A 26,909-nucleotide genomic window follows, 5' to 3' on the forward strand; every position below is an offset into this window, starting at 1 on the left:
TGAAAGGACTTTACCCCACCCTCTACCCCAAGTTAGCTGTTGTTGACCAGAAACTGGCCAAATTAGAAGTTAATATTCAGAGCCTGATAAGAATTTGGGGTGGGGGGGCTTCTCTAAGCTAAATGTACACAGAGGGAAAGAAAAAACTGAAAAAGCAAAAAAATCTTCTGAAACCTTTGTGGAAGGATTTACTAAAACATTTCAAAGACAGCTGTAAGTCTAGAAATAGGGATCTTTTTTATTTCTTTGCTAGTTTAAGATTTTCTCCCTGATACAAAGAAGAAAATTGAGAAAAATGTAGTTGTATGGTGGGTGGTGGGGTGGGGTGTGGGGTGTCAATCAATAATGTCATTTAGGTTACAACCCAATGCCCTGAGGAATTAAAATTAAAAACAACTGTCCTTACCTTACAAATTTTTGCAAAGCCAGAAATGCAGCTTCAGAGACAATTAAAATTCACCTGTCCTTTTTAATCAGTCCTCAAACCTGCCCTCAGTTCAGTTCAGTCGCTCAGTAGTGTCCGACTCTTGGTGACCCCATGGACTGCAGCATGCCAGGCCTCCCTGTCCATCACTAATTCCCAGAGTTTACTCAAACTCATATCTGTTGAGTCGGTGATGCCATCCAACCATCTCATCCTCTGTCGTCCCCTTCTTCTCCTGTCTTCAATCTTTCCCAGCATCAGGGTCTTTTCAAATGAGTCAGTTCTTCCCATCAGGTGGCCGAACTATTGGAGTTTCAGCTTCAGCATCAGTCCTTCCAATGAATATTCAGGACTGATTTCCTTTAGGATGGACTGGTTGGATCTCCTTGCAGTCCAAGGGGCTCTCAAGAGTCTCCTCCAATACCACAGTTCAAAAGCATCAGTTCTTCGGTGCTCAGCTTTCTTTATAGTCCAACTCTCACATCCATACATGACTACTGGAAAAACCATAGCCTTGTGCTTGCTTCGGCAGCACATATACTAAAATTGGAATGATACAGAGAATATTAGCATGGCCCCTGTGCAAGGATGACATGCAAATTCATGAAGCGTTCCATATTTTTATAAAACTTTATTGACAAATATGAAATAAGTCCTAAATAAATTGAGAGATATCATATTCCTCCATGGGAAATCCAGTCAGGCCTTTCACATTAATTTTTACTCAAAATTCTATTCCAATAAAAATCTTAGCTTTTCTGATATCTCACACACACAAAAAACCAAAACAACACCATAGCCTTGACTAGGTGGACCTTTGTTGGCAAAGTAATGTCTGTGTTTTTAATATGCTGTGTAGGTCGGTCATAACTTTTCTTTCAAGGAGTGAGTGTCTTTTAATTGGTGCAATCACCATCTGCAGTGATTTTGAGGCCCCCCAAAATAAAGTCTGTCACTGTTTCCACTGCTTCCCCATCTATTTGCCATGAAGTGATAGGACCAGATGCCATGATCTTAGTTTTCTGAACTTTTTCACTCTCCTCTTTCATTTTCATCAAGAGGCTCTTTAGTTATTCTTCACTTTCTGCCATATAGGTAGTGTCATCTGCATATCTGAGGTTATTGATATTTCTCCTGGCATTCTTGATTCCAGCCTGTTCTTCATTCAGCCCAGCATTTCTCATGATGTACTCTGCATGTAAGTTAAACAATCAGCGTGACAGTATACAGCCTTAATGTACTCTTTTTTTCTATTTGGAACCAGTCTGTTGTTCCATGTCCAGTTCTAACTGTTGCTTCCTGGCCTGAATACAGATTTCTCAAGAGGCAAGTCAGGTGGTCTGGTATTCCCATCTCTTTAAGAATTTCCAACAGTTTGTGGTGATTCACAAGTCAAAGGCTTTGGCATAGTCAATAAACCAGAAATAGATGTTTTTCTGAAACTCTCTTGCTTTTTCGATGATCCAACAGATATTGGTAATTTGATCTCTGGTTCCTCTGCCTTTTCTAAATCCAGCTTGAACATCTGGAAGTTCACAGTTCACATACTGTTGAAGCCTGGCTTGGAGAATTTTGAGAATTACTATGCTAGCGTGTGAGATGAGTGCAATTGTGCGGTAGTTTGAACATTCTTTGTCATTGCCTTTCTTTGGGACTGGAGTGAAAACTGAACTTTTCCAGTCCTGTGGCCACTGCTGAGTTTTCCAAATTTGCTGGCATATTGAGTGCAGGACTTTCACAGCATCATCTTTTAGGATTTGAAATAGCTCAGCTGGAATTCCATCACCCCCACTAGCTTTGTTCGTAGTGATGCTTCCAAAGGCCCACTTGACTTCGCATTCCAGGATGTCTGGCTCTAGGTGAGTGATCATACCATCGTGATTATCTGGGTCATGAAGATTTTTTTTGTATAGTTCTGTGTATTCTTGCCACCTCTTTTTCATATCTTCTGTTTCTGTTAAGTCCATACCATTTCTGTCCTTTATTGTGCCCATCTTTGCATGAAATGTTCCCTTGGTATCTCTAATTTTCTTGAAGAGATCTCTAGTCTTTCCCATTCTATAGTTTTCCTCTATTTCTTTGCACTGATCACTGAGGAAGGCTTTCTTATCTCTCCTTGCTCTTCTTTGGAACTCTGCATTCAAATGGGTATTTCTTTCCTTTTCTCCTTTGCCTTTCACTTCTCTTCTTTTCATAGCTATTTGTAAGGCCTCCTTAGACAGCCATTTTGCTTTTTTGCTTTTCTTTTTCTTTTTTTTAATAGTTAAATAGGCTAAAAGTAAGTTTCTTTCTTTTTTTTTTTCCATTTATTTTTATTAGTTGGAAGCTAATTACTTTACATCATTGGAGTGGTTTTTGTCATACATTGAAATGAATTAGCCATGGATTTACATGTATTCTCCATCCCGGTCCCCCCTCCCAACTTTTCTTTTTCTTGGGGATGGTCTTCCTCCCTGTCTCCTGTACAATGTCACAAACCTGCCCTATTTTATCTCAGAATGCTAAAAATTCTGTACCTAACAAACAAAAGTCTTTGGAGGAATTTGCATTTCCCCTGGGCCTCTGAGATGTAATGTTCTTATCTGGTCTTCTCCAGAAGTCTTATTGAGGTTATCTCTTTGAAATGGTAACTTCAAAGAGATAATTCTTATCTGAAGGAAACAAAAGGGGAAAAGCTTATTTGGAATTTAGGCAAATGAACCCCAATGTTCATCGCAGCACTGTTTATAATAGCCAGGACATGGAAGCAACCTAGATGCCCATCAGCAGACGAATGGATAAAAAAGCTGTGGTACATATACACAATGGAATATTGCTGCTGCTGCTGCTAAGTTGCTTCAGTAGTGTCTGACTCTGTGTAACCCCATAGACAGCAGCCCACCAGGCTCCCCCGTCCCTGGGATTCTCCAGGCAAGAATACTGGAGTGCTGCTCCAGTATTTTGGCTGCTATCCAAAAGTCTACAAGCAATAAATGCTGGAGAGGGTGTGGAGAAAAGGGAACCCTCTTACACTGTTGGTGGGAATGCAAACTAGTACAGCCACTATGGAGAACAGTGTGGAGATTCCTTAAAAAGCTGGAAATAGATCTGCCATATTACCCGGCAATCCCACTCCTGGGCATGCACACAGAGGAAACCAGATCTGAAAGAGACACGTGTACCCCAATGTTCATCGAAGCACTGTTTATAATAGCCAGGACATGGAAGCAACCTAGATGCCCATCAGCAGACAAATGGATAAGGAAGCTGTGGTACATACACACCATGGAATATTACTCAGCCATTAAAAAGAATTCATTTGAATCAGTTCTAATGAGATGGATGAAACTGGAGCCCATTATACAGAGTGAGGTAAGCCAGAAAGATAAAGACCAATGCAGTATACTAATGCATATATATGGAATTTTAAAAGATGGTAACGATAACCCTATATGCAAGACAGAAAAAGAGACACAGATGTACAGAACAGACTTTTAGACTCTGTGGGAGAAGGCGAAGGTGGGATGTTCAGAGAGAACAGCATTGAAACAAGTATACTATCAAGGTGAAACAGATCACCAGCTCAGGTTGGATGCATGAGACGGGTGCTCAGGGCTGGAGCACTGGGAAGACCCAGAGGGATGGGATGGGGAGGGAGGCGGGAGGGGGGATCAGGATGGGGAACACATGTAAATCCATGGCTGATTCATGTCAATGTATGGCAAAAACCACTACAATACTGTAAAGTAATTAGCCTCCAACGAATAAAAATAAATGAAAAAAAAAAAAGAATATTGGAGTGGGTTGCCATTTCCTTCTCCAAACAATGGAATATTACTCAGCCATTAAAAAGAATACATTTGAATCAGTTCTAATGAGATGAATGAAACTGGAACCCATTATACAGAGTGAAGTAAGCCAGAAAGATAAACACCAATACAGTATACTAATAAATATATATGGAATTTAGAAAGATGGTAACAATAACCCTATATTATTGGGCTGGAGCACTGGGAAGACCCAGAGGGATGGGATGGAGAGGGAGGCGGGAGGGGGGATCAGGATGGGGAACAGATGTAAATCCATGGCTGGTTCATGTCAATGTATGGCAAAAACCACTACAATATTGTAAAGTAATTAGCCTCCAACTAATAAAAATAAATGAAAAAAAAAAATAAAATGCTACTCTGGAATTCAACTTTAATCATCATAAAGTAAGTATTTAAAGTAGCTTTAAAAAAAAAGAAAAATCTTAAGTGTCTTCTCCACAAATATTAGTAAAAAGCTTTAACCATTTGAGCAGTTAACCTTAACTTATTCCGTCTGCCAAAGACACAATTTGGATCCAATTTCTTCTATAACTGGTGAATTTTGTAATTTTGCATCTGATTCATGGCTAAAATTTTAGAACAAAAGCTATAAACTCTGTTTGTATCAGTTTGTATGTTGATGTGTGTTTCCATATGTATGTTGTAGATGTGTGTTTTTTCCTACTTTAAGGAAATATTGCCAAAATAATTTGTTTAAAAATTCTATTTAACTGGCTTAAAGAAAATTAAGCATATTGACTGAAGAAAAATGCACAAAAATCTAAACATTTTTAAGATTAAAAAAAGATTTATTTTTCACTGTGCTGGGTCATTGTTGTTATGTGGGGATTTTCTCCAGTTGTGGTCCACGTGCTTCTCATTGCAGTGGCTTCTCTTGTTGCAGAGCACGGGCTCTAGGCATGTGGGCTTCAGTAGTTGTGGCTTATGGGCTCAATAGTTGTGAAGCACAGGCTTAGTTTCTCTGAAGCATGTGGGATTTTCCCAGATCAGGGATCTAACCCATTTCTCCTGCACTGGCAGGTGGATTCTTTACCACTTAGCCACCAGGGAAGCCTGTTTTAATTGAGATTTGTTCAAGGAATCTTTCTGTGGACCATAACTGCCCTCATGAGGTAAGGGAGGAGCCAGGATACACAGTTTTCTGCTGGAAAAAAAGATATGTAGTCTAACAACAAAAGATTATGGATAACTGGGCCTTCCCTGGCAGTCCAATGGTTAAGACTCCCAGCTGGGGACACGGGTTCCATCCCGGGTTGGGGAACTAAGACCTCGCAGGCTGCACAACTCTTAGTTGCAACATGCAAGATCTAGTGCCCTGACCAGGGATCAAATGTGTGCCCCTCTGCATTGGCAGCATAGAGTCTTGTTGTAGGGAAGAGGCAATTCTGACTCCAAGGTGGATCTGTTTCTTGGACTTTAACCTTGTTTTTCATCACTTTTGTTACTGTGTGCCATGTCACTTCAGTTGTGTCTGACTCTTAGTGATCCTATGGACTGTAGTCCACAGGGCCTTTCTGTCCATGGGAATTTTCCAAGCAAGAATACTGGAGTTGGTTGCCATGCCTGTTCCAGGGGATCTTCCTTGGTTAGGGATCAATCCCACATCTCTTATGTCTCCTGCATCGGCAATTGGGTTCTTTATCTTCAGCTTTATGAGGCTGAAGCTGAAGGTCCAATACTTTGGCCACCTGGTGTGAAGAGCTGACTCTTTTCTAATGATACTGATACTGGGAATGATAGAAGGCAGGAGGAGAAGGGGACGACAGAGGATGAGATGGTTTGATGGCATCACCAATTCAATGGACATGAGTTTGAGCAAGCTCCAGGAGATGGTGAAGGACAGGGAAGCCTGGTGTGTTTCAATCTATGGGGTCACAAAGAGTCGTACATGACTGAGCAAGTGAACAACCAAGCTGCTGGCCATTCCAGGAGATATTTGCAAGATAATCGTTTTTACTTCTTCAACTCCTCCCCGTCTTTGTTCTATAAAAGAACCTGGCATCCAGACCTGGACAAGTCTGCCATCTTCTCTGTCAGCTGCCTTTTGGAATAAAGTTGTATTCCTTGCCTTCACACCTCATCTCTCAGTTAATTGGCCTGTCAGTGCAGTGAGCACATGGAGCTTGGACTCTATAACAGTCTTAGCCACTGGACCACCATGGAAGTCCTTGGATGTTTTTTTAAACAAAACAAAAAATGGCTTCTCAAGTGGCTGCTAGTGGTAAAGATCCTGCCTGCCAATGCAGGTTAGACGTTAAGAGACATGGGTTTGATCACTGAGCCAGGAAGATCCCATGGAGGATCCACTCCAGAATCCTTGCCTGGATAATCCCATGGACAGGAACCTGGTGGGCTGCAGTCCATAGAGTCACACAGAGTCAGTCACAACTGAAGCAACTTAGCATGAACATGTTATATTATGCATTCTCAATGGGGGCAATATCAACCCCATCCCCCCAAACTGGGAAAAATAAGCCAAAAAAAAAAAATCTTACATTTCAGTTGTATTTTAGGACCTTAAGAAAGACACTCTGGGGTTGTAAGCAGACACACACACACACACACACACACACACACACACACACACTGGATTTACAATTTTAACTTTTGTTAGGTAAATGTCTTAGGAAAGGGAGATACTGGTTGGAACAAATGATAAATTCTCTTGGCAGCTTTGAGCTTTCACAGGCAGGCCATGCAAGGAGATCCAACCAGTCCATCCTAAAGGAGATCAGTCCTGCGTGTTCATTGGAAGGACTGATGCTGAAGTTGAAACTCCAGTACTTTGGCCACCTCATGCGAAGAGTTGACTCATTGGAAAAGACCCTAACGCTGGGAGGGATTGGGGGCAGGAGGAGAAAGGGACGACAGAGGATGAGATGGTTGGATGGCATCATCGACTCGATGGGCATGAGTTTGAGTAAACTCCGGGAGTTGGTGATGGACAGGGAGGCCTTGCATGCTGCGATTCATGGGGTCGCAGAGTCAGACACGACTGAGCGACTGAACTGAACTGAGTCCTCTAGGGATACTGACCTAAGTTGTTAGAAACCATATCAAAATTTGGTCAAGTCACTTAGTGCAGGGGTTTGAATGGAGTCTTTTTTAATCTTTTGCAGTTCTCAATATGTAAGCTGAATTATTAGGAGCGAAGTGTACTGATATCTCCAATTTTGCAATGCACAAAAATTAAGACAGACTGCTGTATGTATACATTAACTATCATGTGATAAAGTAAATATAACAAATGTTACTTGCAGAATCTAGCCTGTCCTCAGTCCCCTAATAGAATGTGAGTTCCTGGAAGGCAGGAACTTCTTTGGCACGGCACAGGGCAAGCAGTTAGTAAATATGTATTTGTGGAGGGAATACCTGCAAAGATTTTAAAGCAAACAAACGCTCCCTAACAGGAAGCTTTTGTGATCCTATTGTTGTAGGCAACCCGGAAGTTCCTCCGTAGAACTGAGGCCGAGGGTGCGCGCGCAGAGCTGGCGCGGTCGCTCTAGCCGCTAGTCGCCTCAGTTCTGTGGTAGGTCCTCCAGGCCGCAGAGCATGCGCAGGGCTGCACCCTCTGGGATCGCTATGGCAGCGGCGTCGCGGTGGGTCGGGCCTCCGCTCTGGCGCCCGGGCCAGGGCGCCTCAGCGGCCGCGGGTACCACATCCTCTCGGGCATGAGCGGAGTCTCCCGCCGCCGCTCGCCGCCCCGCCCGCCTCTGCCGCCGCATCCCGACTGTGGGTCCGCGCCAGGATCATGCCCCTGACAGCCTACTGCTACCTGCGTGTCGTGGGCAGAGGCAGCTACGGGGAGGTGACGCTTGTGAGGCACCGGCGGGACGGCAGGCAGGTCGGCGGAGTTGGGGCCCGGCTAGGGAAGGGGGCAGGCAGGGATTCGCCGAAGGCGCCGTCCAAGGGCTGAGCCCCGCTTGTGTGAAGGGGACGCACCTCGCACCTCGGATGGTGTTTCCTCAGGAAAATCGTCCCAGACCATCAAGGCTAGGACAGCCCTTCCTGTCTTATGCGCCCCGAACTCCCTGGCATTCTCTTTGTAGTCGTAGTTGGCTTTCTTAATCTGCACACTTTCCCCCAACTCTGGTTCCGTGAGAGCATCCATTACCAGGACCTAAAGGCAAGTATTCCTGGCAAGTATTCCTCTTTCTTCTTTTCTCAGCTTTTTGTAAGGCCTCTTCAGACAGCCATTTTGCCTTTTTGCATTTCTTTTTCTTGGGGATGGTCTTGATCCCTGCCTCCTGTACAGTGTCACAAACCTCTGTCGATAGTTCTTCAGGCTCTCTTGTCTATCAGATCTAATACCTTGAATCTATTTGTGACTTCCACTCTTTAATTGTAGGGGGTTTGATTTAGGTCATACCTGAATGGTCTGACTATTTCTTTAATTTAAGTCTGAATTTGGCAATAAGGAGTTCATGATCTGAGCCATGATCAGCTCGGTCTTGTTTTTGCTGACTGTATAGAACTCCATTTTTGGCTGCAAAGAATATAATCAATTTGATTTCTCTGTTGACTATCTGATGATGTCCATGTGTAGCATCTTCTCTTGTGTTGTTGGAAGAGGGTGTTTGCTATGACCAGTGCGTTCTCTTGGCAAAACTCTGTTAGCCTTTGACTGGCTTTGTTTTGTACTCCAAGACCAATTTGCCAGTTACTCCAGATATTTCTTGACATCCTACTTTTGCATTACAGTCCCCTGTAATGAAAAGGACATCTTTTTTGGTTGTTAGTTCTAGAAGATCTTGTAGGTCTTCATAGATCTGGTCAAATTCAGCTTCTTCAGCATTAGTGGTCAGGGCATAGGCTTGGATTACCGTGATATTGAATGGTTTGCCTTGGAAACGAACAGAGATCATTCTGTCGTTTTTGAGATTGCATCCAAGTATTGCATTTCAGACTCTAGTTGACTATGAGGGCTACTCCATTTCTTCTAAGGGATTCTTGCCCACAGTAGTAAATGTAATGGTTATCTGAGTTAAACTCACCCATTCCAGTTCATTTTAGTTCACTGATTCCTAAAATGTTGATGTTCACTCTTGCCATCTCCTGACGCAAAAAGTCAAAATGGTTGTCTGAGGAGGCCTTACAAATAGCTGTGAAAAGAAGAGAAGTGAAAGGCAAAGCAGAAAAGGAAAGATATACCCACTTGAATGCAGAATTCCAAAGAATAGGAAGGAGAAATAAAGTCTTCCTCAGTGATCAATGCAGAGAAACAGAGGAAAAAGACTAGAGATCTCTTCAAGAAAATTAGAAATACCAAGGGAACATTTAATGCAAAGATGGGCTCAATAAAGGACAGAAATGGTATGGACCTAACAGAAGCAGAAGATATTAAGAAGAGGTGGCAAGAATATACAGAGAACTATACAAAAAGATCTTCACAACCCAGATAACCAAGATGGTGTGATCACTCACCTAGAGCCAGACATCTTGGAATGCAAAGTCAAGTGGGCCTTAGGAAGCATCACTCTGAGCAAAGCTAGTGGAGGTGATGGAATTCCAGCTGAGCTATTTCAAATCCTAAAAGATGATGCTGTGAAAGTCCTGCACTCAATATGCCAGCAAATTTGGAAAACTCAGCAATGGCCACAGGACTGGAAAAGTTCAGTTTTCACTCCAATCCCAAAGAAAGGCAATGACAAAGAATGCTTAAACTACTGCACATTTGCACTCATCTCACACGCTAGCATAGTAATTCTCAAAATTCTCCAAGCCAGGCTTCAACAGTATGTGAACTGTGAACTTCCAGATGTTCAAGCTGGATTTAGAAAAGGCAGAGGAACCAGAGATCAAATTGCCAACATCTGCTGGATCATCGAAAAAGCAAGAGAGTTTCAGAAAAACATCTATTTCTGCTTTATTGACTATGCCAAAGCCTTTGACTTGTGAATCACCACAAACTGTTGGAAATTCTTAAAGAGATGGGACTACCAGACCACCTTACCTGCTGCCTGAGTAACCTGTATGCAGGTCAAGAAGCAACAATTAGAGCTGAACATGGAAAAACAGACTGGTTCCAAATTGGGAAAGGAGTACATTAAGGCTGTATATCATCACCCTGATTGTTTAACTTACATGCAGAGTACGTCATGAGAAATGCCAGGCTGGATGAAGCACAGGCTGGAATCAAGATTGCCAGGAGAAATATCAATAACCTCAGATATGCAGATGACACTACCCTTATGGCAGAAAGCAAAGAACTAAGAAGCCTGTTGATGAAAGTGAAAGAGGAGAGTGAAAAAGTTAACTCAAAACTCAACATGCAGAAAACTAAGATCATGGCATCTGGTCCCATCACTTCATGGCAAATAGATAGGGAAACAGTGGAAACAGTGACAGGCTTTATTTTTTTGGGCTCCAAAATCACTGCAGATGGTGATTGCAGCCATGAAGTTAAAAGACGCTTACTCTTTGGAAGAAAAGTTATGACCAACCTACACAGCATGTTAAAAAGCAGAGACATTGCCAACAAAGGTCCGTCTAGTCAAGGCTATGATTTTTTCAATAGTCATTATGGATGTGAGAGTTGGACTATAAAGAAAGCTGAGCATCAAAGAATTGATGCTTTTGAACTGTGGTTTTGGAGAAGACTCTTGAGAGTCCCTTAGACTCCACGGAGATCCAACCAGTCCATCTTTTTTTTTTTTTTTTTTTTTGATGTGAGTGCATTTTATTTTTTTTTTCCATTTATTTTTATTAGTTGGAGGCCAATTACTTTACAACATTGCAGTGGTTTTTGTCATACATTGAAATGAATTAGCCATGGATTTACATGTATTCCCCATCCCGCTCCCCCCTCCCACCTCCCTCTCCACCCCATCCCTCTGGGTCTTCCCAGTGCACCAGGCCCGAGCACTTGTCTCATGCATCCAACCTGGACTGGTGATCTGTTTCACCCTAGATATACATGTTTCAATGCTGTTCTCTTGAAACATCCCACCCTTGCCTTCTCCCACAGAGTCCACAAGTCTGTTCTATACATCTGAGTCTCTTTTTCTTTTTTTGCATATAGGGTTATCATTACCATCTTTCTAAATTCCATATATATGTGTTAGTATACTGTAATGGTCTTTATCTTTCTGGCTTACTTCGCTCTATATAATGGGCTCCAGTTTCACCCATCTCATTAGAACTGATTCAAATGAATTCTTTTTAATGGCTGAGTAATATTCCATGGTGTATATGTACCACAGCTTCCTCATCCATTCATCTGCTGATGGGCATCTAGGTTGCTTCCATGTCCTGGCTATTATAAACAGTGCTGCGATGAACATTGGGGTGCACGTGTCTCTTTCGGATCTGGTTTCCTCAGTGTGTATGCCTAGAAGTGGTATTGCTGGGTCATATGGCAGATCTATTTCCAGCTTTTTAAGGAATCTCCACACTGTTTTCCATAGTGGCTGTACTAATTTGCATTCCCACCAACAGTGTAAGAGGGTTCCCTTTTCTCCACACCCTCTCCAGCATTTATTGCTTGTAGACTTCTGGATAGCAGCCATCCTGACTGGCGTGAAATGGTACCTCATTGTGGTTTTGATTTGCATTTCTCTGATAATGAGTGATGTTGAGCATCTTTTCATGTGTTTTTTTGCCATCCGTATGTCTTCCTTGGAGAAATGTCTGTTTAGTTCTTTGGCCCATTTTTTGATTGGGTCATTTATTTTTCTGGAATTGAGCTGCAGGAGTTGCTTGTATATTTTTGAGATTAATCCTTTGTCTGTTGCTTCATTTGCTATTATTTTCTCCCAATCTGAGGGCTGTCTTTTCACCTTGCTTATAGTTTCCTTTGTTGTGCAAAAGCTTTTAAGTTTCATTAGGTCCCATTTGTTTATTTTTGCTTTTATTTCTAAAATTCTGGGATGTGGGTCATAGAGGATCCTGCTGTGATTTATGTCAGAGAGTGTTTTGCCTATGTTCTCCTCTAGGAGTTTTATAGTTTCTGGTCTTACATTTAGATCTTTAATCCATTTTGAGTTTATTTTTGTGTATGGTGTTAGAAAGTGTTCTAGTTTCTTTCTTTTACAGGTGGTTGACCAGTTTTCCCAGCACCACTTGTTAAAGAGGTTGTCTTTTTTCCATTGTGTATCCTTGCCTCCTTTGTCGAAGATAAGGTGACCATAGGTTCGTGGATTTATCTCTGGGTTTTCTATTCTGTTCCATTGATCTATATTTCTGTCTTTGTGCCAGTACCATACTGTCTTGATGACTGTGGCTTTGTAGTATAGTCTGAAGTCAGGCAGGTTGATTCCTCCAGTTCCATTCTTCTTTCTCAAGGTTACTTTGGCTATTCGAGGTTTTTTGTATTTCCACACAAATTGTGAAATTATTTGTTCTAGTTCTGTGAAAAATACCGTTGGTAGTTTGATAGGGATTGCATTGAATCTATAGATTGCTTTGGGTAGTATAGCCATTTTGACAATATTGATTCTTCCAATCCATGAACACGGTATATTTCTCCATCTGTTTGTGTCCTCTTTGATTTCTTTCATCAGTGTTTTATAGTTTTCTATGTATAGGTCTTTTGTTTCTTTAGGTAGATATACTCCTAAGTATTTTATTCTTTTTGTTGCAATGGTGAATGGTATCGTTTCCTTAATTTCTCTTTCTGTTTTCTCATTGTTAGTGTATAGGAATGCAAGAGATTTCTGTGTGTTAATTTTATATCCTGCAACTTTACTGTATTCATTGATTAGCTCTAGTGATTTTCTGGTAGAGTCTTTAGGGTTTTCTATGTAGAGGATCATGTCATCTGCAAACAGAGAGAGTTTCACTTCTTCTTTTCCTATCTGGATTCCTTTTACTTCTTTTTCTGCCCTGATTGCTGTGGCCAACACTTCCAAAACTATGTTGAATAGTAGTGGTGAGAGTGGGCACCCTTGTCTTGTTCCTGATTTCAGGGGAAATGCTTTCAATTTTTCACCATTGAGGGTGATGCTTGCTGTGGGTTTGTCATATATAGCTTTTATTATGTTGAGGTATGTTCCTTCTATTCCTGCTTTCTGGAGAGTTTTAATCATAAGTGGATGTTGAATTTTGTCAAAGGCTTTTTCTGCATCTATTGAGATAATCATATGGTTTTTATCTTTCAATTTGTTAATGTGGTGTATTACATTGATTGATTTGCGGATATTAAAGAATCCTTGCATTCCTGGGATAAAGCCCACTTGGTCATGGTGTATGATTTTTTTTAATATGTTGTTGGATTCTGTTTGCTAGAATTTTGTTAAGGATTTTTGCATCTATGTTCATCAGTGATATTGGCCTGTAGTTCTCTTTTTTTATGGCATCTTTGTCTGGTTTTGGAATTAGGGTGATGGTGGCCTCATAGAATGAGTTTGGAAGTTTACCTTCTTCTGCAATTTTCTGGAAGAGTTTGAGTAAGATAGGTGTTAGCTCTTCCCTAAATTTTTGGTAGAAGTCAGCTGTGAAGCCATCTCAACCAGTCCATCTTAAAGGAAATCCTGAATATTCATTGGAAGGACTGATGCTAAAGCTGAAACTCCAATACTTTGGCCACCTGATGGGAAGAACTAACTCATTTGAAAAGACCCTGTTGCTGGGAAAGATTGAAGGCAGGAAGAGGGGATGACAGAGGATGAGATGGTTGGATTGCATCACCAACTCGATGGGCATGAGTTTGAGTAAGCTCTGGGAGTTGGTGATGGACAGGGAAGCCTGGCTTGCTGTAGTTCATGGGGTTTCGAAGAGTCAGACAACTGAGCAAATGAACTGAAATGATTTCTCTTTCAGTGAAGGGCCCCATACTCCATCTGATATGGAGACCACTGAGCTCTTAAAACTCAGCTTATCACCTTTCCTCCAAACCTGTTCCATTTCAGGGAGTAGCACCACCAACCATCCTGTCACCCAAGCTGGACACCTGGGAGTCATTCTGGGATCCCCCTTTCCCTTCCCTCATTCCCACCGCCTTATTTGTCTGTCCACTAAGCCAGCTGGCCTCTCTTCATCTCCTGCGGTACCTTTCCCATCCAGGACATCATTCTCTCTAGTTAAGCTGTGGCCATAGCCTCCGGCTTGTCCTCCCTGCCGTTGTACTTGCCCTTCTCCAGTTCATCATTTTCATTACAGTCTCAGTGATGATTGTAAAATGTGCCCCTAATGTTGCACTTTATCCCATTACCCTCAGGATAATGAACCAATTCTTTAATGTGGTTTATAAAAAAGGTGAGCATATAATGTATTGGGACAAACTGGGACAATTTGAAAACTGAAAGGAGGCACTTTCAGTAATTACACCAGGACAATGTGACTGCCCCAGACAAACTGGGAGGAGATGTCCCCATAAGTATAAGGTCCTCTTGCCGATTTTGCCTTGTTTCAGGTGCTGGTCACTCTGCCTGGAACACCAGTGCAGGCATGAGAGTTTATTCATTGGGCAATGAGGAGTGGGGATTTTTTGAACTGAGGATGCGATACTGGCAGTAGTAATAGCACGTCATGTTTGACCAGTAGTTTACATTTTTCAAAACACATTTATGGTGTTTGTTGAATAATGAATTCTTTGGTATATCAGTTTATCAAGGACAATGTATTAGGTGCTGAAGGACATTGATTTTTATATGTTTAAGTAAGTGATTTTGGACATTGAACATAAGTGATTTTTAGCTTTATTGAACCATGGATCCCTTTGAGAATCTAGTGCAATCCATGGACCCGTTTTGTCTACAGATGTATATTCAAGTCATATTCTATGTGCCTTCATAGGAGGAACTTAGAGGTTAAAGAATCTCTACTACAGATTTTATGATTGATTCAGTGGTATATTAATATAGACTCATTTTTAGCCACTAATGAAATTGTAAAATGCAGATGGAAAGTGTAAATTTTTTTGTGACCTCGTACCCTGCTCTAAGTCTAACCTGTAAAAAGTATCATTAATGATAACAAATGTTTTCCCCAATTTAGTGCTTTGTGAATAATAAAATAAATAGGTTATGTGGCAATGTCCACAAGGTTGTTTTTGAGGACACTCAGGAGACCCCTTAAATATGTTTGAATCTGTAATGCTGTATGTTTGTTTCCATATTGTAAAAACATGTGTTTTCTTTGCAGTATGTCATCAAAAAGCTGAACCTCCGAAATGCCTCCAGCCGAGAGCGGCGAGCTGCTGAACAGGAAGCTCAGCTCTTGTCTCAGCTGAAGCACCCCAACATTGTCACCTACAAGGAGTCGTGGGAGGGTGGGGATGGTTTGCTGTACATCGTCATGGGCTTCTGTGAAGGAGGTGATCTGTACCGAAAGCTCAAAGAGCAGAAAGGGAGGCTTCTGCCTGAGAGCCAGGTGGTGGAGTGGTTTGTTCAGATCGCCATGGCTCTGCAGGTACTGTTGGGACTCAGAGCATTTCACTTGCTCCAAGGTGACAGAAGGATGGCTGGCGCATTTTAGGGAAATGATTCCCCAGATTTATTCATGAAAAAGAAAGATAAAACATTTAAAAACTCCATTTATGACGTATACCTAGTCTGTCTTGCTTTAGCATTGGAATATTTCTGAATAAGTAAATACTGTATTGAAGCAGACATTGGATTTTATCTGATGGCTGGAGAAGGTAGTTCTCTTCATTTAAATATTATAGCAAAATCCATTTTAAGGGCCCTTAATTGAGAAAAACCAAAGAATGACCGTGTTTGTTATCTCTTGGTCAGCTGCATCATACTGAATGGTGGTTGAGGTAATTAATGTGCCCAAACTGTGGGGCTTTGGGCTCTAACTCTGCTGTGGCAGAGTTAGTAGAAATGTGAACCATGTTTGTGTTTTAATATACATATTGTCAAAAGTGAGACTGTTCATGAAATATCACTCTGGGACTAGTCTGGCTTGCCCAGAATTTACTGTGTTTAAATATAAGTTTTTTCCCTCTAAATAAAAGTGATGTTGTTATAGTTGGAAACGTTATTAACCTGAAGATTTCATGAGCCTGAGAGGAATGCGAATCTAACTTTGTCTAAGCTGCCTTTTTACCTTCAATGGCAGTTTGAAAGCATGCTTTTCAACTGGATCCATATAATGCTAGGTGGTATGACTGTCAAGGCACCAGGGAACAATTGTGAAGGAAGTTGGGCCAATTAATGCATAGAACTTAATTTCTTACTTTGAGACGTTGTAAATTAGACCTTTTGTTTAGCGACTATAAAGAAGAGTGTTTTGATATGTGGGTAACTAAGGCTCTTTAACTTACACAATTGTTGACGGTATATAAGAAGTCAAAAATAAGTTGACAAGTGTATTTATATTGAATGCAATGTTCTTTTTCTTCAGTATTTACATGAAAAACACATCCTCCACCGAGATCTAAAAACCCAAAATGTCTTCCTGACAAGAACAAATATCATCAAAGTGGGTGACCTCGGAATTGCCCGAGTGCTTGAGAACCACTGTGACATGGCTAGCACCCTCATTGGCACACCATACTATATGAGCCCTGAATTGTTTTCGAACAAACCCTACAACTACAAGGTAGGATTGGGCTGTTTCTGCCAGCTCACCTTGTCTCTAGGGCAGTATTCATAATTTTAGAATCCATCAGAATATTAAGTCAGAAGAATTCTCTGAATTAATTTAAGGAAAATGTCTTTTTTTTTAAAGACGAAAATGTAAATAAGGCATTCTTATATTTCACCATTTACTACTTTTTTTTTCCTAGTCTGATGTTTGGGCTCTGGGATGCTGTGTTTATGAAATGGCCACCCTGAAGCATGCTTTCAATGCAAAAGACATGAATTCTTTAGTTTATCGGATTATTGAAGGAAAGGTAAAGAATATTTTGGAACTAATTGTTTTTAATATATGGAGCAAGGTTAATTTAACCTAACTTTGAAAGTAGCTACTGGTAAAAGGTATAATTGGGTGGATAGTTAAGAATGGTGGGTCCCATGTGTGGGGAAGGTTGAACTATAGGAGAAGGAACTGATCTTTCCTTGATATTAATTTAAGGTGGCTGAGTGGCTCTGAAGAATTGGCTTCTTGAAAACCACAACCTTATAGCCTTAGGATGTGCAGATGCCCTGAAGCTATTGGTAGTGTCTCCTAAGTACCTTATGGTTAACTGAACTCCATTTACAATGAATCTTCCTCTGTCTGAACTTGTTGTTCCTTTGATAATCATCACAGTCACCAGCAACTAGTTTAAAAATTGGAGAAAACACTGTGTATGATAGATGCTAGAGTGACAAATTTTATATATGAATTTCATGAAACTGGTTGCTGTCTGCAGTGTCAGGCGTCCACACACCTTTAAGTTTTGAGGCTATGAATCACTTACTGATTTTAATATTACACCAAGACACATTTAATGTTTTAATTTGAAAAAAAAAATCAAAAAACACATAAAAAGTAAAACTTGCTTTTTATTTCCACTACTTAACCAAAAAGGAAAGGGGTGAAATTCCTCTCTGTTGTCATCCATTTCCATTCCTTGGAGATAACCATTGATGACCATTTGTTGCATAGCCTTCCTGGCTTTCCCTGTCTTTATACAGACTTTTCTCTGAGTGTGTATGTTTAAAAAAGTAACTGAAGTGAAATCAGGCTACACACACTGTTATATGCAACCTGCTTTTCTGACTTACCATATGAGGGACATCTTTCCAGGTTGGTATCTGTAAGTCTTTTATTTTTTTAAAGGGTACCTGGTATTTTATTAGGAGGGTATGGGACTTCCCAGGTGGCACTTGTGGTAAAGAATCCACCTGCCAATGCAGGAGATGCAAGAGATGCAGGTTTAATCTCTGGATCCAGAAGATTCCCTGGAGTAGGAAATGGCAACTGACTGCAATATTCTTGTCTGGGAAGTCCCATGGACAGAGGAGCCTGGTGGGCTACAGTCTGTGGGGTTGCAAAGAGTTGGACATGGCTGAGCGCACGTGCGTGCACACACACACACACCCACCCCATACTCTATTCCCCAAGTACCCTATGGATGGCCATTTATGTCACACACACACACACACACACACACACACACACACACACCATACTCTATTCCCCAAGTACCCTATGGATGGCCATTTACGTTATTTCCAATCATTGACTACTATAAGAACAACACTGAAGTGGATATCCTGGCATCTAAATCTTTAGGAAATCATGCTCTTGTTTATAAAGGAGACAGTCCTCAAATGGAATTGCTGGTTTGAAAGATAAGTTTTATAATCGTTCAACTTGCTGTTATAACCAAGATGCCAGGTCAGCTTCCTGTAAACTAATATGCTGGTTATTTTCTGTTCCTTTGGATAATGATTTTAAAAAATGTACATTGGGAAATCTCTACCATCTTTTACTTTTCTTAAGGCTGTTAGTCATCCTTGTGGTTTGATTTCTGTTTGTAGCTGCCACCGATGCCAAAAGATTATAGCCCAGAGCTGGCAGAACTGATAAGAACTATGCTGAGCAAAAGACCTGAAGAAAGACCTTCTGTGAGGAGCATCTTGAGACAGCCTTACATAAAGCGCCAAATATCCTTGTTTCTGGAGGCCACGAAGGCGTAAGATATTTCCCTTGCAAATAGCTGGGGCTAAATAGATGGAATAAAAGAGGGTGGTTTTTATAATTTTCGTGTGTGAGAATTTATGGTGAGTTTTTTAAAAACATGAAGTAGAATTGCATGATTAGAATAAGTGTTGAGATTTGCTTAATTGGTAAACTCAGAAATCTGGAAAATCATTGGAGGAATCACTTTCACATTCCTCTGAGAGTTCCAAGGCATATTGAGTATGAGTCCTTTAAAAGGATGTATGTTTTACAGATCATATTCAAATGACAGATCATCTAAGAAGCCTGTTACATTATATGCTGTGTAAGATAATAGTCACATTTAAAAAATAGTACTCAAATTTCATAGAGCTTTTATAAGGTTCCTTCTTCACTGATATAGACTTCTTTGACTTGCAGGTCCTACCTTCGCTAAATAGCTGTTCTAGGATCTAAGACTTAGAGCTGGACAACACCTTCACAGTCTCTGCCTTTTGACTTGTTAATTGGGAGGCAATGTTAGAGAGGCCCCAGGAAATAAAGGAGGATCATATTTTTATTTACATTGCCTATTATTTACCACCTACAGACCTTTGGCCTTCTGTACCTTTGGTCTTCATGCTCTCCTTGAATTTTCCAAAGGTTTAGCTCCATTGTAAAACAGCTGGGGATATTATTCCTGTAAACATTTATTCTGCAAGTCAAGGCTCAGTAAACCAATCATTTTTACTTTTAAACTTGGCAAAGCTGTTGTGTGTTATTACAAACATGAAACTTGAAGATGAAAATAATCCTGGTATTTCTAATTGTGAGGCAATTTTTCATAGATGTAAAATTTTAGAACAATGTTATATTCACAGAAAAGTTGCAGAGGTAAAGCAGAGAGTTTCTATATAAGCCTCACTCAGTTTCCCCTATCAACATTTTATATTACCGTGGTACATTTGTCAGAACTAAGAAAACATCAGTACCTGTTGTTGACTAAACTACAGACTTTATTTGGCTTTCACCAGTTTTTCTACTAATGTCCTTTTTGCTTCAGGATCCAGTCCAACATACCATATTACTTGTTGTTTCTCTTTAGTCAGCTTGGGTCTCTGACAGTTTCTTAGTTTCTTTGTTTTTCATGACTTTCATTGTTTTTGGAGATTACTGGTCAAGTGTTTTGTTGAATGCTCCCTGTTTTTAGGAGACTCTTCTCCATAAAAGGAGCAGTTATATGGAAATTCCCTGGCAGTCCAGTGGTTAGGATTCCAGACGTCCACTGCAGGAGGCCAACGTTCTATCCCTTGTCAGGGAACTAAGATCTCGCAAGCTGTGTGGTGTGGCCAAAAAAGAAAAAAAAAAAAAAAGGAGAAGTTCTATAAAGGAATTGTAACATGTATGCACATTTCCTCACATATATGGAAACCTTTAAACTTCATTATATTAATAATAACTTTTTCTTCTTTCTTCCTCATAAAGAAAAACCTCAAAAAATAATATTAAAAATGGTGACTCTAAATCCAAGCCTGTGGCTGCAGTGGTTCCTGGAAAGGCTGAATTAAGTCATGAAGTAGTTCCCCCTCAACCACACTCTTCTGAGAGCTCCAAGACATATGTAATGGTACGTCTCTTTTTAAAAGATATGTGTTCTAGAAATTATTAAAATGATAGGTTACCTAAGCTAGTTACTCTATGTGAAATGATTAATTTTCATTAGATTTCTGTTAATTTTATAGTGTGAAGAAGGAATATTGGGGAAGTAATCAAATGCCTATTATTAATAAAATGTTTGTGAAGTCAGTGCTGTAATAACTTTGAAGAAGGTTTTTTTAACTGAGGTGAAATTTATATAAAATAAAAGTTAACCATTTTACAGTGAACAGTTAATTGCATTCATTGTATTCACAGTACTGTGTAGCCATCACCTCTATCTCGTTCCAAAACTGTTTTGGCACCCCAGAAGGAAATCCCATACCCATTAAGTTGTCACTGCTCCTTCCCTCCTCTGTCCAGTCCCTATAAAACACCAGTGTGTTTTCTGTTTGTATGGGTTTGCCTGTTCTGAATATTTCATATAAATGGAATCATACAATATATAAACTTTTGTGTCTGGCTTCATTCACTTAGCATGTTTTTGAGGTTCATCCAGGTAGCATCTATCAATACTTCATTTATTTTTATGTCTGAGTAATACTCCATTGTATTTGTATACCACAATTTGTTTATCCTTTCATTCATTGGTAGATATTGGGTTGTTTTCATCTTTTGGCTATTGCTGTGAACACTTGTGTACAATATTTGTTTGAGTATCTATTTTTCATTCTTTTGGGTATAATATCTAGGAAAGGAATTGCTGGGTCATATGGTAATCCGATGTTTAACTTTTTGAGGAATGACCATACTGTTTTTCCTTAGTGTTACATTTCACATTTTTATCAGTAATTCCTGAGAAATCCAATTTCTCTTCAACTTCACAAAGTCTTGTTATTTTCTGTTTTTCCAATTCTAGCCATCTTAGTGGATGTGAAGTGGTATGTTATTGTAATTTTGATTTGCCCTTGACTAATGATATAGAACTTTTTGGCTATTTGAAAGCCTTCTTTGGAGAAATATCTATTAAGTCCTTTGCCCATTTTTTAATTGGATTTTTTTTTTATGGTTGAGTCCTATGAGTTCTTTCTATAGTATGGATACTAGACCCTCATCAGATATATGATTTAGAAATATTTCCTTCTATTCTGTAGGTTGTCCTTTCACTATCTTGATAATATCCTCTTATGCACAAATGTTTTCAATTTTGATGAAGTCTAACATTTGTTTTTTTCTTTTGTTGCCCATACTCATATCTAAGAATCCCTTGCCAAATCCAAGGTCATGAAGATATATGCCTGTTTTTTCTTATATGATTTTTATAGTTTTAGCTCTTATATATTTACATATTGATTCACTCACAATTTTGTATTATTGTAAAATATTTGTTGTTTAGTTGCTAAGTTGTGTCCAACTATTTGTGACCCCATGGATTGTAGCCCACCAGGCTCCTCTGTCCATGGGATTTCCCAGGCAAGAATACTCAAGTGAGTTGCTATTTCCTTCTCCAGGGGACTTTCCCAACCCAGGGATCGAACCCGTGCTTGCTGCATATGTAATGTAAAATTTGCCATTTATACCATTTTTAACCAATTAATTTCATTTTGTATCATTTTAAAGCATACAATTCAGTAGTCTTAATTGCATTCACAATGTTGTGCTGCCATTCACCATATCTTCCAAAACCTTTCATCATTCCAAACAGAAACTCTGTACCCATTAAGGTGTAATGTGTTGCTCCCTGTTGCTCCTACTCCCAAACTCTGGTAACCTGGTAGACAGAAACCTACTTTCTGTCTCTGAATTTGCTTATTTATATAGGTGCCTCCTATAAATGGGAATCATACACATTTTTTCCTCTGTGTCTAGCTCCTAGTTTATTCCACTTAGCAAGTTTTCAAAGATTATTCATATTGTAGCATGTTATCAGAACTTCATTCCTTTCTATGACTTTATAATATTCCATTATATATATACACCATATTTATTGAATCATTCACCTGCTAATGGCCATTTGAATTGTTTCATTTTTTTGCCATTGTGAATACTGCTGCTATAAACATTGGTGTAGAGATACCTGTTTGAGTCCATACTTTTAGTTCTCGGGGCGTATACCTTGGAGTGGGATTGTTGGGCCTTATGATTATTCCATGTTTAACTTCTGAGGAACTTGCAGCACCATTTTGAGTTAAATTTTTTATATGGTGTATATAATAACTTGGAAGCATGTTTTCACTCAGGGTGAAGACAAATGTTTGTTCCAGGAGAAACCTGTAGTCATTGGCCCCTTGAAGATAGCCACAAGTCTGAAAGACCACACCTACAAACCAGACATAAGCAATACTGCAGACTCACTAGCCACAATCAGTAGGGTGAATATTGACATCTTACCTACAGAGAGGAGGAACTCAGTGAATGACGGCTTAGTTCAAGAGAATCCACCACGACACCTAGATGCCTCTAATGAACTGGAAGGTAAATGTAATATTTCTCAAGTGAAGGAGATGTTGCAGGAGAACAGTAAATCCAGTGCTTTACCTGGAGACCGAATTCCCACATCGTCCTCTCACCATGTTACTGGAGAAAGGAATGACCCAATGAAGCCTCTGCAGCCCCTCAACAAAGACCAAAATTCACCAAAAGACCAGGTGAGTGACATGCACAAGGTGTTGGTTTCAGAGAGAGGATTGAACAGTGCAGTTACAAAGATATGGGTTGTGTTCTTGTGCTTTTAGGAAAATCTGTTATTTCCATGTAAGAGTTTAAATGTAACAGAACCAAAGGATAGGACCTGAGGAATTCTTAGATCCCCTCTTTGCCCGGGTATAGGGTACTTGCAATTCTCCATTAGTGTGTTTTTTTCCTATTTCTGCATCATTTGTCTTTAGTCTTCCAAGTGAATGGGTAACTCTGGGTAGAAAGAAAGCCAGAATGTGGGATCTTAGTTCCCTGATTAGCGATTGAACCCTGAACTGCAAGGCAGACTTTGAACCATTGGGTCACCAGGAAAGTCCCAGTCCTTGTACTTTTTTTGTTAAATTCTGATTCTATTGTAAATGGAGTGATTTTCTTTTTTTTTTTTAATTTTCATAATTTCATTTTCATAGTGTACATTGCTTGGTACAGAAATATTATTAATTTTTATATATTACATTTTCATTCTATAGCCTTGCTTAACTCATTTATTGGTTTAATAACCTTTTAATAATGTATTTCTTAGAATTTTCTGAATATAATATCACATCATCTACAAATTGAGATCCTTTTTCCTTTTTCCTTTTTAATCTGTATTTCTTAACTTCCTTTTTTCTTATCTAATTGCCCTGGCTAGAACCTCTAGTACATTGTTGAATAGAAGTGATAAGAATTGATATCCTTGTTTTGTTCCTGATAAATGTGTTTCTTACATCAGGGTTTAGAGGGCAGGGTTTTTTTGTTTTGTTTGATAGAATTTCATGTCTGGCATTTCTTTTTTGTTGTTCTTATTATTGTATTGCTGTTGATAACAGTGGAAGACTTTTTTTCAAGACCAATTGGATTTCATGGAAAAACTCCTTAATTGGTTTGAAGTTATTCTTGTATGTGTAAGCTTTAAATATTCTATACTTAATACTAGCAGAGAAACATTTATTTCACTTTTAATAATTAAATTACTTGTTTTTTATTATCTGGGCCCTGTTGGCTCAGACGGTAAAGAATCTGCCTGCAATGCAGGAGACTGTGGTTTGATCCCTAGGTTGGGAAGATCACCTGGAGAAGTGAATGATTACCCACTCCAGTATTCTTGCCCAGAGAATTCCATGGACAGAGGAGCCTGGTGGTCTACAGTCCATAGGGTCACTCAGAGTCAGACCCAACTGAGCAACTAACACATATTTAGCTAGCATATCACATTGTTCCTTTTTCTTTCTAAAATTTACCACAGAGTGGGCTTTTTGATTAAAATGTGTTGATTAAATGACATTTGAGTACCAGTGTCTATCTTCTTGAAAACTTAGATATTCTGATAGTTAAAAATTAATGTTAAGAAGTTATTTTATTTTAATGTTTGGTTTCTCAAACCAGCTATCCAAATAAAATACCAAGTCCTTGGTGATCTTTATAATTTAAAAGTTAATTTATCTTTACTACTGCTAGAAATTGCTCCTGATTTCTGAGCATCTAATATGTGCTAGATAGGGTCTTAAGTACTATAGTGCCTAGTCTTCTATAATCCTCCAATATTCACATGATCGGTGTGAAGCAATGTACCCATTTGTAGATGAGGAAACAAAGGTTCAGGGAGACGTCGTGACTCCATCTAAATCCAAACTCATGGTGTTTTCATGGTGTTTACAGAGGACATCCACATAACTAATGTTTACTTGGGAAGTATGTGTATATTAAAAACATTTGTTAGCTTCCTGAATAGAAAACCTATTAAAAGTTATAAAAAGATTTTTTAAAAATTAAATTGAACATCAGAAGTTTCAGGTTATAACAATCTGAGTAATTTAACTGAAAAAATTATTTTTATTTGGGAAAAGAGAAGAAAACCCAGAATACATAGATAGCTGATGCCAGCGTTTTGTCTTTGCCTATCAACACTGAAAATAAGCATTCATTTTGAGAAAGACAGTTCCTGCTTTCATTTTTAATTTTAAAAATAGATATGGGGGGTTTGGCCATTTAGGAGTTCAAAAGACTGTTTCACTATTCTACTTTGGTTTTTTGTTTGTTTGTTTATTTCATTTTCCTATTTTTAAGGATCAAGTTGCTGGTGAATGTGTTACAGGAAAACAGGGTAGAATCCACCCAGCTTTGCAGCCACACAGCTCTGGGTCTGAACCTTCCCAGTCTCGACAGCAGCGGCAGAAGAAAAGAGAACCCACTGAGCACAGTGGGGAAAAGGGACAGGTCAGCAGAGATCTCTTTGGAATGAGTCACTGTGCTGCTGCCTGTGAAACAGATTTTAGGAAGCTCCATTTCTATTTAGAATGATGTGCCAAAAAGGTACATACAGAATCTGAGGAACATACGGAGAAAGGTAGAAATGCCAAGTATTAATTATTAAATGTCAGTGAGTTGGAAGCAAAGTAAGAATTTTACCTTCTCCAGCAAGGGTGGACAGTTCATTTTGAGAGTTAAAGAAACAGGCCAACAAAGATAAGTCTCTGATTCCTCTTATGTCATGTTAATGAATAGTTTCTCCCTCAACTTCTGTGTAAGATCATGTCACCCTCTCATTTCTGGAAGTAACTTTCACAGGCACCCTCTCTATATAGTTTCTTAAGTGGTCATTCACTTTTGGCTGAGTTTCTTTCCCCCCAAAATTCAATGTTTTAAGTTCTGAGAGGGAATCACTGACAAATACATAAATATACCCATGGGGGACCTTTGCAGGTGGATAATATATGAAATTTATAATCTCTCCCTCTTTGTTAATTATTTAAGTTCACAGAGACTCCGCCTTGCCTTTTGCCTTCTCTTTCCACTGTTGGAAAAGTGGAATGCACATCAACACAAAAACATGCTGAAAACCAAAGTAGAGTGGTCACTGGATCTGTGAACAGTTCGAGGGGCAGTGAAATAACATCATCAAAGGTTTGTGAGAGTATATGTTGGATTTAAAAAAAAAACCTTATTATAAAGCTTTTTAGTTGTAAAAACCCTGCTTATATTGTGGGGTTTTATATTAAAACATCTTAGGTCTGCTTTTTGCCACACACTGGAAAGTGCAAATTGGTGATTCTCAACAGAAGCTTTGATTGAACTGGACAGATTCTATCATTCCAGGGCTGGTCATTTCTAGTTAATTAAGGAGACCAAGTGGATTCTGAGTATAGGAAAGCAGAATTCTCATTTCCCCTTAGACAAATGAGTTCTTCCTAGAAATGAGGGCTCTGATCATCCTAGCAAGTAGTTGTAACCCTGATGTGAACTAGTTTCAAATGGACACTCCAGACTTCCCTTCATGGAAGTAGTTCAGTGGTTAAGAATCAGCCTGCCAATGTGGGGGACATGGATTCGATCCCTGGTCCGGGAAGTTTCCACATGCCATGGGGCAGGTAAGCCTGTGTGCCACAACTACTGAAGCCCGTGCGCCTCTGTGCCACAACAGTCGAAGCCTGTGGGCCGCGTAACACACTAGAGAGTAGCCCCGCTCACTGCAGCTAGAGAAAAGCCCGCACAGCAACGGAGGCCATCACAGCCAAAGATAGGCACCTATGTGAATTAAGTTTTAAAGGTGGAAAAAAGGGACGCTCCTTAAAGGTTGTGCTGTGCCTTTTCCTGTAGTGCGGGGTGATGTATCATGTACTGTAGGAATTATAAGAAGAGTGAGTAGGGAGAACTCCCCTGGTGGTTCAGTGGTTAAGACTCCATGTGTCCAGTGCAGGGCGTGCGGGTTTGATTTCTGTTCAGGGAGACTTAGATCCTGCGTGCTGTAGGGCAAGGCCCAAAACAAGGAAAAAGAATAGTGAGTAGGGATGGAAGTGACTCTAACTTTCTTTAAAAGGACCGACCATTATCAGCAAGAGAGAGGAGGCGACTGAAGCAGTCACAGGAAGAGACCTTCCCCTCAGGTAAAGTTATTCTGTTTCCTTCATCTGTTGGAGGCTATT

At 39.8% G+C, this 26,909-nt stretch overlaps 1 protein-coding gene and 1 non-coding gene across 4 annotated transcripts in view; both read left to right on the forward strand.

Annotated features, from left to right (window-relative positions):
- The first annotated feature begins 940 nt into the window (after positions 1–940).
- Positions 941–1,047, forward strand: LOC139031344 (U6 spliceosomal RNA). Its single transcript, XR_011483818.1, has one exon. It is a non-coding gene; the product is annotated as a U6 spliceosomal RNA (small nuclear RNA).
- Positions 1,048–7,790: 6,743 nt separating this feature from the next.
- The window catches only part of NEK4 (NIMA related kinase 4), a 32,881-nt gene continuing 13,762 nt past the window's right edge, over positions 7,791–26,909 (forward strand). For 2 of the 3 annotated variants that reach the window (XR_011483744.1, XM_020874263.2), the window contains exons 1-10: positions 7,791–8,077; positions 15,316–15,582; positions 16,522–16,719; positions 16,907–17,014; positions 18,591–18,745; positions 20,197–20,338; positions 22,548–22,955; positions 25,054–25,203; positions 25,741–25,890; positions 26,804–26,870. Coding sequence is in view for 2 of the 3 variants with exons in the window: in XM_020874263.2 (XP_020729922.2) it covers positions 7,985–8,077; positions 15,316–15,582; positions 16,522–16,719; positions 16,907–17,014; positions 18,591–18,745; positions 20,197–20,338; positions 22,548–22,955; positions 25,054–25,203; positions 25,741–25,890; positions 26,804–26,870 (1,738 nt within the window). In the remaining variant the exon portion in view is untranslated. The remainder of the gene's footprint in view (positions 8,078–15,315; positions 15,583–16,521; positions 16,720–16,906; positions 17,015–18,590; positions 18,746–20,196; positions 20,339–22,547; positions 22,956–25,053; positions 25,204–25,740; positions 25,891–26,803; positions 26,871–26,909) is intronic. The other variant, XM_020874264.2, reaches the window with a different exon arrangement.

This window comes from Odocoileus virginianus, chromosome 26 (assembly GCF_023699985.2).
Source record: "Odocoileus virginianus isolate 20LAN1187 ecotype Illinois chromosome 26, Ovbor_1.2, whole genome shotgun sequence".
Taxonomy (NCBI): domain Eukaryota; kingdom Metazoa; phylum Chordata; class Mammalia; order Artiodactyla; family Cervidae; genus Odocoileus; species Odocoileus virginianus.